The sequence below is a fragment of the Centruroides vittatus genome, unplaced genomic scaffold (assembly GCF_030686945.1).
Source record: "Centruroides vittatus isolate TY-2023 unplaced genomic scaffold, ASM3068694v2 contig_377, whole genome shotgun sequence".
Taxonomy (NCBI): Eukaryota; Metazoa; Arthropoda; class Arachnida; order Scorpiones; family Buthidae; genus Centruroides; species Centruroides vittatus.
The window spans coordinates 2,189,554-2,202,199 of NW_027122198.1; the positions used below are offsets into that span (position 1 = coordinate 2,189,554).

The 12,646-nt window shown below is 33.0% G+C and overlaps 1 protein-coding gene across 2 annotated transcripts in view; it reads right to left on the bottom strand.

Moving 5' to 3' along the window:
• Nucleotides 1-12,646, bottom strand: part of LOC136975644 (C2 domain-containing protein 5) — a 214,485-nt gene that overhangs the window by 119,057 nt on the left and 82,782 nt on the right. For both annotated transcript variants that reach the window (XM_067270731.1, XM_067270732.1), the window contains exons 14-15: nt 8,247-8,492; nt 718-822 (exon numbers count right to left, since the gene is read on the bottom strand). In XM_067270731.1, coding sequence (XP_067126832.1) covers nt 718-822; nt 8,247-8,492 — 351 coding nt within the window. The remainder of the gene's footprint in view (nt 1-717; nt 823-8,246; nt 8,493-12,646) is intronic.

A 12,646-nucleotide genomic window follows, 5' to 3' on the forward strand; every position in this document is an offset into this window, starting at 1 on the left:
AAAATGGTGTAAGTAAGGTGACTTTGAGTGACTAAAGTTTGCCATGAATGTTTTAAGAACTAACAGTACCACTGATGGCAGTTTATATGTTAAAGTTTAACTTCCAGCTGTTTCATTTGTTCATATATAATATTTCCTTCTATGTTAAATTTGATTATTTTCATTCTCTGAGTCCAAATAAGAATGTTATACTGCATAGTTTGTCAAAATTTTCTTGGGCATTATTTATTGTAAAATCTCTATCTGACGAAACATGTTAGGACCAATCACACAATATATGGATATGAAAAGAGTACAAAAGGAAACAAAAATACCAAAAGTACAAACTCTACAACCAACCATAGTACACTAGATATAAACAATGAAAATCATTTATTAGAGACATTGAAAAGACAAGAAAACATTAAAATTCAAAAAAATTATAAACAACACCATTTCACAACCAGATAATGCTGACAAAGATAAAAACCAAGAAAAGAAATTCAAGAAAACTCAATTAAACATGGATATGCATTGGTCAGTTTTAATACTTCCATCCAGTGGAATTCTTAAAAAGGATATCTGTTTAACAAATAAACATTTTTAAATATTTACTATATTCATAATAACTGTTTTCTTTCTAAAAACATTTAATATATATTTGTAAATTAATCATATGACATTGAGAAAAAAATTCAATGCAGGATTAATACAATATTATAAGTAATTAAACATTACCTGCATATGTGGCATCGCACAAGATTAACAGGAAAAGGGACACTGGATTCAGAGTACGGAATGTGACACAAACCACAGTTTGGATATACGGATAAATCTTCGGTCCTACAAAGAAAAACAGTTTAGTTAAACAACAACAACTGCATAACAGATATTTTCCAAAAATTACCATTTAAAGGAAATTATAGCTAATATTAAAAACAAATATCCAAAGAAAATTTTTAAATGTTTTGTTCCATTTTCTTATAACTTTATGCTCCAAATAAAACAATTTACTATTATTTTTTTGAATGACATTTTATTTATAAAATACATGTGTGTGTCAACACTTTACCTATTTATTACCACCATTATTTTACCAATTTACGTAAAAATGATATGTATTGTAATTAGTGTCGATTTTTTTCTCGGTATTTTAATTATATTTTCTGTTTATGTGCACGTTATATTTGTTTGTCATTGGAAACAGCTCTTCTAGCAGTCTCATATTATTTAAAGATAAAATAAATAAATAAAACATAAATAAAATTTGTAAATTAACAAAATAAAAAAAATTAACGTTTTATATTGAAAAATATCTTAAATATTTTAGTGATAAAACAACAGATTTCACATATATGAAAGTTACTACTATATACTTTTAGAAGCTAAATAAAATAACATCAAAATCAGACTTGGGAATGAGAAATAGTTAACATATTTTCATAATCATCTTACACCTGCTGAGAAATATTTACATCATCCAAAATATTAAAAAAATTGTTAGCAAAATAAAATATTAACAAAATAACAAATAAAAACACTTTAATAAAAAAAAGACGAACTGAAAATTCAAAAATCCAAACACATTCAATCATCAATAATCATCAGTTGAAGATGCTTGAGTAAAAGACTAATACAGTACAGTAGAGCATTGATTATCCCAACACCGATCAACTGAAACATTGGTTAACCGAAAGCATTCCATTTTAACTGTGTCGTGCTGAATCAATATGTTTTTGATACTAGATTAACTTCTAAAGTATAATTTTTTTGTTTTTATATTTTTCAATATATTTATTTTGTTTGTACAAAATAAAGAAATAATTTTTAACAATACAATAGCCACGATTATTATTATAAAAATTTTTGTTAGGCTTATCATCAACGAAAATTCAACGCGAAGCCACACACAATAAAGAAAAATTTTAGCATGGGATATATTAATATACTATTATTCGGATATACTAATATACTAATTACATGGGATATGCTAATATACTATATTAATAATGTATTTTTTTTTAACATAATTAGTTATCCGAAAAAATTGATTTTCTGAACAACCCCAGTCCCCAACTGATTTGGATAATCGATGCTCTACTGTACTACTAGAAACCTATATATTAAAAATTCAAGAACATTTCCATAGTAATTATAGCAATCAAGTATTAAAATAAAAAAAAATAAAACTACTACATTACAATTTCTTATGAGATAAAAATATTCACATGACATTTCCAAGAAGTGCTAAGCATCCAATTCTCTACAGTTAAAAACACTGCTTTTTAAATATATTGATTCTGTTATTCGTTTATGTGTTTATTTGATTTAGAATTAAGAAAGTCCTAAGACAACATATTTTCTACCCACATCAACATAAAATCTCAAGCCAACAATATACAAAATAAAAGAAATAAAAAGATGCTTCTCTCTCCATTGCAAATCCTCAATTACGAACTAATCATACAAGGGGCACATTTAATCACCAGTTTAGAAGTATTTTACTGTTGATGTTTGGTCAAAGATGCATTTCAAGCATAACTCATTTATCAGTTTGACCTGTTTAAGTATTACAATTTACAAGATGCATATTACATTTGTTGAAAAATAAAGAAAACATTAATATTTTCAAGATCTGTTGATTGGTGGCAACACTGATCATTTTTTTTGCTGTGAACTCCCTCTACTTTTTTTTGTTCTTCTCTTCCCGCCTTTCTTTTCTTCAGACGTGTGAAGTTGTAGTGTTTAAATAAAAGTTTTTTGTTAACTAGAGAAGTGTGTGTTAGAGGTTCTGACATCAAGTCTCAACAACATTAATTATTATTATGCTTCATGACCCACTATTATTAATTAATTATCTAACCACTGTAAATGGCTGTTACTAGTACTTATCACACACTATTGAGAAATCACTTAGAGACTAATGAACGTTAATTATGTGAGGTTCCAGATGAGGTTTGAAATCAAATTAATTAAATGCTATGAAAGGAAATGAAAGTTGCTGTTAAATCAGAACAAAGGTCATCTAAGCTATCTAAGAAAGAGAAAAAAAATACTGTAGTTGTCAAAACAAATGCGATACCCTGCTTATCATGCCAATAATTCCAAACCAATTCAAATTTCCAATTAACATTATTGGGAAAATAGACAATTGGTATCTTTAAATGGGCTATTTAAACAACTTGATACTGAACAGCTAATTGATAATTTAATGTTTCAAAATCCTGCAATGAGTTGCATAACTTTTCCAGCAGCATCTAAAATTGCATGTGACACCAATTATATTTTATTAAAAAATTTTTTATATATTGTTATAAATGGCAAAAAGCTTAATTTTCAGGATAGAGATAAGTTTATAAAAAATGCAAATGCTAATAACAAGTAAAATCATCATTAAGTCCAACCCTACTCAAGATATGACACATGTATCTCCCAACCCTCTCAGTCTTTAACCACCAAAATTTAATAGCAACTATCTCCCAATACATAAAACTTCCTGCAAGATTTCAAAAATTTTTGACAAAGAGAACAGACATAATTAGGCTTTAAAGTGGGTGACAAAAATCATGAAGTCTCATCCACCCAAACATACATACATACAGAAAACTCCAAAATTTTTTTGCATTACTCAATGTTGCAAGGTCCCAAAGTCAAAAATATAAATCTTGAAAGTTTATTTTTTGACTGATCACCATACTTTCTCTCTTATATATTGTGATGTCTGTCATATGGTTATATCTCAGGCATTAACACAATTAATGTATAGAGAATTAAGACAGTACAAAAGCATACTAAGGAACAACATCTTTATTTTTTGTGTGCACCTAAACTCAACACTACCCAGCCACACACAACATACATAACAGCCAGAAAAGTAAAAGACAAAATCAAATTTGTCTGTCAGAAGGTAATGGCTTCAATAAGGGGATATTTTTATATGAAGACACTAAATACACCTTACTCACTTTTCCAGCAACTAAATTTAATCAAAACAAATGTTTTTGTCAAGCCTTTATCACGTTACATAATGAAATATAGATAGAAATTTTATTTTCTGAATAAAATATATTTTTACGTAAATTACGTCTTTTAAATCAAAAGTTTTTGATTTTTCAATATAACAAAAAAAATTATATCATAAAATACAATTAAGTATAAAAATAACTAGGACATTGTGCGACTTTGTCATATTGCAATAGAATTGAAACAGAGATGGAAGGAAAGAAGCGATCACTACACCTGTTATGCACAGAAAAGGTGATCCTTGTACAGTATCTGACAAACATGGACAGGTGAACTTTGCACTTGCCACCACAAAAGAGGCTATCCTAGTACCTCCAAGTCATGGAAGACATGATCCTTACACTGGCTAGGTACAGAGAGACAATCCAAGAATAAAGAAATCAATGGTGATTGCTTTGTTCATGTTTTGTTCATTTTTTGCACCTATTTTCCATTAGGCATACATATTACTGTTTTTATTCTCGACCACTAGGCCTAAATTCTGGCAGCCAGATAGCCAAGCAGTTGGTGGCAGCCTACCTCTCTGGGAGACCTGAGATCATATCCAGATGGATTGAAAAAATCCCCAGGAATTTTTCAGGGGTAGTCTGTCCTGATATGTCAGGCTCCATCCCTCATCACCCAACCACCTCACTGTAGGCTTGGCCAAATCCATAATGGGCTTGCTAAAAGCAGCCCTCTTAGTGCCCACAGGGTGGAAAGAGTTTAAAAAAGGGCCTAAATTCCGTTAGGTGCACTCATCACATCAGAGAGCATGGACATTTCACTGTAATACAGTGCACCCCCCGATATAACACACATGTTGAATGGGAAGCAACACCCGCGTTATAAGGTAAACCATGTTATACCAAGCAGCACGGTGGCGACACAATAAATTTACTCAAAACAATTTGAGCTATATATTGAAACATCCCATCAACTACATACATATTATGTATTTTAATAAAGAAACCAATTTATTTATTAAGTGTTTTATTAAAATTCACATAACATAGTTATACATCTTAATAAGTACTGTACAGTACATACTGTATATGTATTATTTTATTTACATACACAAGGTACGCTTGAAAATACAATACTGTATGTAAAAACAAACACTATCTATAACTTGACTAAAATCTATGTATTCGACATTGTTTCAATTACAAAACATCACTTAAAAAAGTGAGTAATTTTTGTTTGTTTGCTTTTTGATAACTTCTGTATCATTTCCCTTTTGAAAGATGCTAATTGCAACAATCTGACACTGTTAATATTTTCTTGTGATTCAACTCATTTTATAACAGTTTCCATGGCTATTATTGCTTCTTTGGTTGTTGGCGGTATATCAGCTATCCCACTGGCACTTTCTTCATTATCTGTTTCTTCTTGACAATCTTTGTCACCGCAAATGGATTCAATAATCATTTCATCAGTCATATTCTGACAAATATTTTCTCTAGCATCCACATCTAACCAATCAGTCAAAGAATCATTAGTTATTTCTGGCTCATTGAATATTTCCCGGATATGAGAAACTTCAGTCTCAGTGAAGATATTATCTGAAGCTGAATCTGAATGTGTTATGGTTTAGTCAAGATCAACTTGATTATTAGATTCATTTAATTTTTTCCAACAGTTTCTAATTGTCTTTGAAGTGATTGCCTGCCCGGCAAGACCAATACTGTAGGACACGTCTTTGAGATCCTTTTTTTTTTAAAATATGTTGATGTCAATGTCTAATGCTAATAATGATTTCATCATTTCTCTTCAGTAATTTGTTTTGAAAGCACTAATAATGCTTTGATCTGAGGATTGTATAAAAGCAGTAGTATTTTTTGGAAGATACATTACTTTTATTTTACCATCGTCAGACACAAGATTATTAGTCAGTGAATGAGCTGGCCAATTATCTAAGAGAAGCAAAGCTTTTGGATCTAAACTCAATCCTCTCAGAAATTTTTGCACAGAGGGAACAAAGGAATTGTGAAACCAATCATGAAATATGTTAGAAGTCATCGAAGCATTTATGCTGTTTTTATAAACAACTGGCAGAGATTTTATATTGATTGACTTGAAACATTGTGGATTTTGGCTTTTACCTGTAATGAGTGGCATCAACTTGTGATTACCAGCTTATTTACACAAAATAAAGCTGTTATCCTTTCCTTGCTTAGTTTTAATCCTGCCTTTTGTGGGTTACTTTTTACATCTAAGGTTTTATTGGCAGCATTCTGTAATATAATGCAGTCTCATCAGTTATAAACTTGTGCATCAGTATACCCTTCTTTCTTAATGGAAATTGTGAACTGTTTGGAAAATTCTGCAGCACCTTCAATATCACTAGACTTTGCTTCACCAGAAATGAAAATTTGGAAGATGCCATGTCGTTTTTGCCAACGCCCCAACCAACCGTCAGAAGCCTTAAAATCTGCTTCTGCTTTTAAGCTTACATGGAATTTTTCAGCCTGAAACATTATAGCAGTTTCAGATATGGGAATACCTTCACTTCTTTTTTGCACAAACCATGCAGAGAGACAATCGTCAACATTTTGAGTTTTTCCAAAGTGTTGTCTTTTTTCAAGTAAGCCCAGCATCTTGGTCAAGCTTATCAACGAATGATTTCAGTTTTGTCTCCTCTGCCATCCAACCCCTTACAGTTCCTTCAGGTATGCCATATTCTCTTCTTATGTTTGCTTTCGAAACTCCGCTCTTTACTTTAGCAACAATGTCAAGCTTTTCTTTCACACTGTAAGCTTTTCTTTTACTCGTCATGCATACAATAATTAAACACTATTCAAAATACATGCAGGAACTGAATACATATACAATTATTCAATACACAATAACAATAAAATGCACTACTCACTAATGCCGCACGGACCTGTATAAACATGTTTGAGCTTATCACGTCGCAAACATCGCCCGTGCTATAACTGAGTGCACGGTAAAGCGAGCAGCGCTATAACGAAGGTCCACTGTACCTTTGTATATTGAAAATGAAGTCATGGACTCCCATTTTTACTTTCCTAGCAATCAGTCAAAAAATGATCCTCCCCAAGATTTTTACTTTTTGGACTTAAGAGACATTGAAATGTCAAGAAATGCAAAAACATTCAGAACTTTTTTCTGTATGTATGAATGTTAATGTGTGTGTGGGAGGGCATAATTTTTTTCACCCTGTTTGAAGCTTAATAACTCTTGTGCTTTCAAAAATTTCTAAAATTTTGCAGGAAGGTTTGAGTATTAGAAAGATTCATGCTATTAAATTTTGATGGTTAAAGGTCAACGGGTGGGGAGATAAAGGGGGTCGTGGATTACATCTCCAGTAGAGTCAGAGTTAATCTCAAAAACAATGTCATGGATCTCAATTTTTTATTGCATTTTTGGATTCTGTATCACATCACAATGGAAAATGGCAAAGTTTACTCAAAATCTATAGAACAGATTTTGAGAATGAACACACACTGACAAAGTTCTAGCTTAGACTGTTATGGAAATTTTTATGATTATCTTCCAAAGGGCCAAACAGTAACAACAGGATATTATGCTAACTTTTTAGATTAACTAAACAAAAAAAAAATACTATGGTTTATCAAAGAAAACAATTATTTTTCATCAGGAAAATGTATGTGCCCATACAAATGTTTTCTATGACAAAATTTACAGAACTAAAGTACAATTGTTACTCCATTCACCTTACTTGCCTGATTTGACACCATCTGACTTCCATCGATACTATAATCTTAAAAAAATTCGTGATAAGAGATTTTCGTCAGGAGATGAGTTTAAAGTGGCAATAAATGGTTATTTTGATAACCTTGAAGAACAACTTCCATGATGGAATAAAGACACTAAAGCCTCATTGTGAAGTGCATTGAGATTCAGGTGTTTATATTGAAAGAAACAAGTATAAAAACAAAAAATACAATATTTCATTATCAGGCTACAAGTTTTACAAAAAGCACCCATGTGTTAAAGTTTTTAATTAATATTAATTATAACTTACTTTAATATTAAAAATTCTTTCTAATAAGCTTAAGATATTTATTACTAGATGCTAGAAATATAATTATATTATTTATTAAATAGAAACTGTATGCTAAACATTTAAATCAGTATAAACTAAAGTTTCTAAAGACAGTTACAAATGCATCAAAAATAAACTGATCATGTTAAAAATAATTTAAGCTTTTACTCATAGTAAAATTGCTTAAAAACTTCATAAACATTAGGAATATAATAGAAAACATTTTAATCACCATTCTGTCATATGAATATGCTTCATTTGATTAGCCAAATTAATATCCACTCTTAATGGTTTTTCTTTGTCACGTGGCAATTCCTTTTCTTCTTTTCTGTCTGCAGTTGGAATAATTACATTTGGCCGCGTTGGTATCATCCCCACGTTTATGGCCGCATTTACCGGGAAGTTTAATCCATCTTGATCGTTTGAAGCACTGAGAACTGCAGCCGTGCCACTGGCTGAGAGGATGCAAACATCTTCACTAAAATAAAACATGAATAATTAGAAATTTCAATATTTATCTCACTCTCAATTCTGATATATTAGCTAAAAAATATATAAAACATTGCTCTCATAACATAATCAACCAGAGTATGTCAAGTTTTTAATAATGGACAGGCCAGCTGTCTAACAGTCACATTTATGTTCTCTTCTAAGACCACTAAAGAGTTCATCTAAGAACTGTTTAGTGGACTTACACACATGAAATCTTGCATTGTTCTGCTGAAAAATAAAGTTCTTACAATTTTCTCTGTAAAAACTCTAAATTGAGGACCACCTATCTTCTGATAGTTTAGATGTTAGTTTTCCTCAAATGATCACCAAGATTGTCATTCTGTTTTAATCAAAGGCAGAGCCGTAACTAGGGTATGGCCAATGTGGCCCCTGCCATAGGCGCCGATTTAATAAAGGCGCCAACGAGAAGATTTCGGAATAATAGTATATGTATTCGAAATTAATAACACAAAAAAATTTTTATATTTATATTTATATAGTATTTTGAATGTCATTAGATAATTTTTTTACAATAGCATTTTTTTAGAATAAAATTATTATTTTTTTAATAATAAAAGTTAAAAAGGCGCCATTTTTATTCTTTGCCATAGGCGTCCAAAATCCTAGTTACGTCTCTGATCAAAGGTACCCCAACCAATCAATGATACGAGTCTACAAACATACTTTGAAAAGAACATTTCATTGATTTTCTTATCCGCCCAGTCAAGGCAATCAATATTATCCGAGCACAACATTAGCTTCCAAATTTGCCTGCCACAAAGTTTCTCTGACTAGCTACCAAAATGCTGATAGAAATACCATACAAATTATGTATTTCTATGATTGAATATGCATATATATTAACAATAATTATAGCATTCAGATTGAAAAAGAAAATGCTTATTTTTCTTTCCAAAGCTAAAGTTAATTCTTGAATGAAGAAAAAGCTAACTTTTGCAATAGCTTAACATTAACTCAATGATAAGACAGCACAACAACAGTGGACTTTTTCCAAAGATGGGTCAAAATTGAATTCAAAATTTAGTAACTCCAAATCATGAGTCAAACATTCAATTTGAAAAATATTTTAAATTAACAAACAATGCTTATAAATTTTATTTTATTTAACTTTTTAACCTATAACAGAAAAATATCAATAAATTCTGTATAAATGTAAACAAAATAATAATGTGATTATAACAACTAAATATTTCATTTAATGGTAAATTTGCTGATGTTTATTTAATGTAAAAATTTCTATCTCAGGTCCACAATTGGCAGCCTTTATGACTTCACAACAGCTTTAAGATCTTATTGTCACATTACATACAAAAAATATTTTATAGATTTTAAAACTGCATAATTTATGGAAACTTAAATCTTTCTAAACATTCAACATGAGCACCTTGAAATTATCACATAGGTCACGAGTTCACATTATTGGCTTAATCTCTCCAAGTATAGAATGATGTACCACATCTACTTGACTTAAATACCGATTAACTTAATACACACTCACTTCGTTTAACCTTAATATCCGGTACTTCTTGATCGTCCAAACGAACGTTTTCGTCCTCTCCGAGGACTGCCTCAGGTTATTCGAACAAAAGAATACATTAGAGCAGGATTCCAATTTTTGAATTAATTTCTCGAGGAACTTTCAAAATATTCAAATATAATTTGATTATACGCGTGCGCTATGACGCGTTGCCTTTTTCGTATTCGTCACACACGTAATGCCACGCGTGCGACAGAGTGTTGCCGTCTTTGGTGTTTATGCATTTTCCAGTGCGTCCGGCCCTGTATATTTCTAGGGCCTCTAGGGCCCTGATGTCATCCATTTGCAATGCTGAGTTTATCAATCTGGTGTTGTTCAGGTCAGCGTGTATTTCCGGATCTGTTGCGTAGGTTGATAAGGCGGTGGGACACCGTTGATGGCTTATATCATACCTATGTTCTTTGACCCTTTGTTGTATTGATCTTTTCGTGGAGCCGATGTATACCAGTTCTTGCCCTACTCTGTCATCTCTTACTGGGATACTGTATACCCCCGGTGCTCTAAGAGGGTTCAATTTGTCTTTGGCGTTGCGTAACAATTTGTAAACATCTTGTGACCTTTTGTATGCACCTTGGTACCCGTTTTGGTTGCGATTTCTTTGTATAAGGTCTTTAATCGCTGGTTGTACTCGACTACTGCGTATCGGCTGGTCTGTTCCTGCAACCGATTACCGTGTGTATTTTGCCTCTTGGTCTGGCATAGGTTCCTGCTAGCTTTCGTATTAGATTTTTCTCGTGTCCATGTGCTATCGCGATGCGCTCTATCCTCCGTAGCTCCCTCTTAGTATCTTTCATCTTGGAAGGGTGTGTATATGCCCTTCTAACCAAAGCCCGGAAGGCTGCAATTTTATACGTGTATGGGTCGGCTGATTTTGCTGGAATAAACCATGGGATGTAGCCAGGTTTATAGTATATACCAGTTTCAATTTCTCTTCCATTTAGTTTGATATCTATATCCAAGAAGTGGACATTGTTGCTAGAGGTTTGGTCAATTTTTAGGGTTAACCCGTACAGATTGTTGTTCATGTGATTTACAAAATCGATGATGTTCGTGTTCTTTTTCCATACTATGAATACATCGTCCACATATCTTTTATTTAAAACTATGTTAGCGCTATATTGCGGAATGATGGTTTCTTCTAGTTTACGTAGAACTAATTCACACAGATTGCCTGATAGCGGGCTGCCCATGGGTACCCCACGTTTCTGTATATACGCTCTGTTGTTGAACTGGAATATGGAATTATAACACATGAGATGGGCTAGCTCGAGGGCTTGCTTACGGATGTGTTGATGTTCTGCATTTGGCCAACAGGAGATCTCTCAGAGCGCAAAAACATGGTTCCAACTTTATCGATGGGTATAATGAGACAAAATCTAACACAGTGAAGAGTGCCCCATCTGTAAGCTGCGTTTGCCTTAATATGTCTATTAGTTCTGTGGGGTCCTTGACAATTAGATTGTAGTCCATTAGATGGTTCGTTGCCATTTTGTGGACCGCTCTCTCAAGGAGTCTCGTTGGAGACCTGGCCTTGTCTAGAATGGGTCTAAGAGACTGTGTGGGCTTATGTGTTTTCGCAAAAGCGAATAACTTAGGCGTATCTGGTGAGGCCACTACCATCCTTCTCAATTTCAGCTCCCCGGCAAGAGATGTTCTTGTAAAGCGTGTGCACCGTGCCTGTAGTTTGTATACAAAATCTTCGTCAATCGGTTCACATTCCGTGTCGGTGATGTATTGTTGCATAAGATCTCTGTATGTGGATTCCTTCAGCAGTACTAATGATCTGCTCTTGTCGGCTTTCAATACATATACAATACATATAATATATACATAACAATACATCACCGACACGGAATGTGAACCGATTGACGAAGATTTTGTATACAAACTACAGGCATGGTGCACACGCTTTACAAGAACATCTCTTGCCGGGGAGCTGAAATTGAGAAGGATGGTAGTGGCCTCACCAGATACGCCTAAGTTATTCGCTTTTGCGAAAACACATAAGCCCACACAGTCTCTTAGACCCATTCTAGACAAGGCCAGGTCTCCAACGAGACTCCTTGAGAGAGCGGTCCACAAAATGGCAACGAACCATCTAATGGACTACAATCTAATTGTCAAGGACCCCACAGAACTAATAGACATATTAAGGCAAACGCAGCTTACGGATGGGGCACTCTTCACTGTGTTAGATTTTGTCTCATTATACCCATCGATAAAGTTGGAACCATGTTTTTGCGCTCTGAGAGATCTCCTGTTGGCCAAATGCAGAACATCAACACATCCGTAAGCAAGCCCTCGAGCTAGCCCATCTCATGTGTTATAATTCCATATTCCAGTTCAACAACAGAGCCTATATACAGAAACGTGGGGTACCCATGGGCAGCCCGCTATCAGGCGATCTGTGTGAATTAGTTCTACGTAAACTAGAAGAAACCATCATTCCGCAATATAGCGCTAACATAGTTTAAATAAAAGATATGTGGACGATGTATTCATAGTATGGAAAAAGAACATGAACATCATCGATTTTGTAAATCACATGAACAACAATCTGTACGGGTTAACCCTAAAAATTG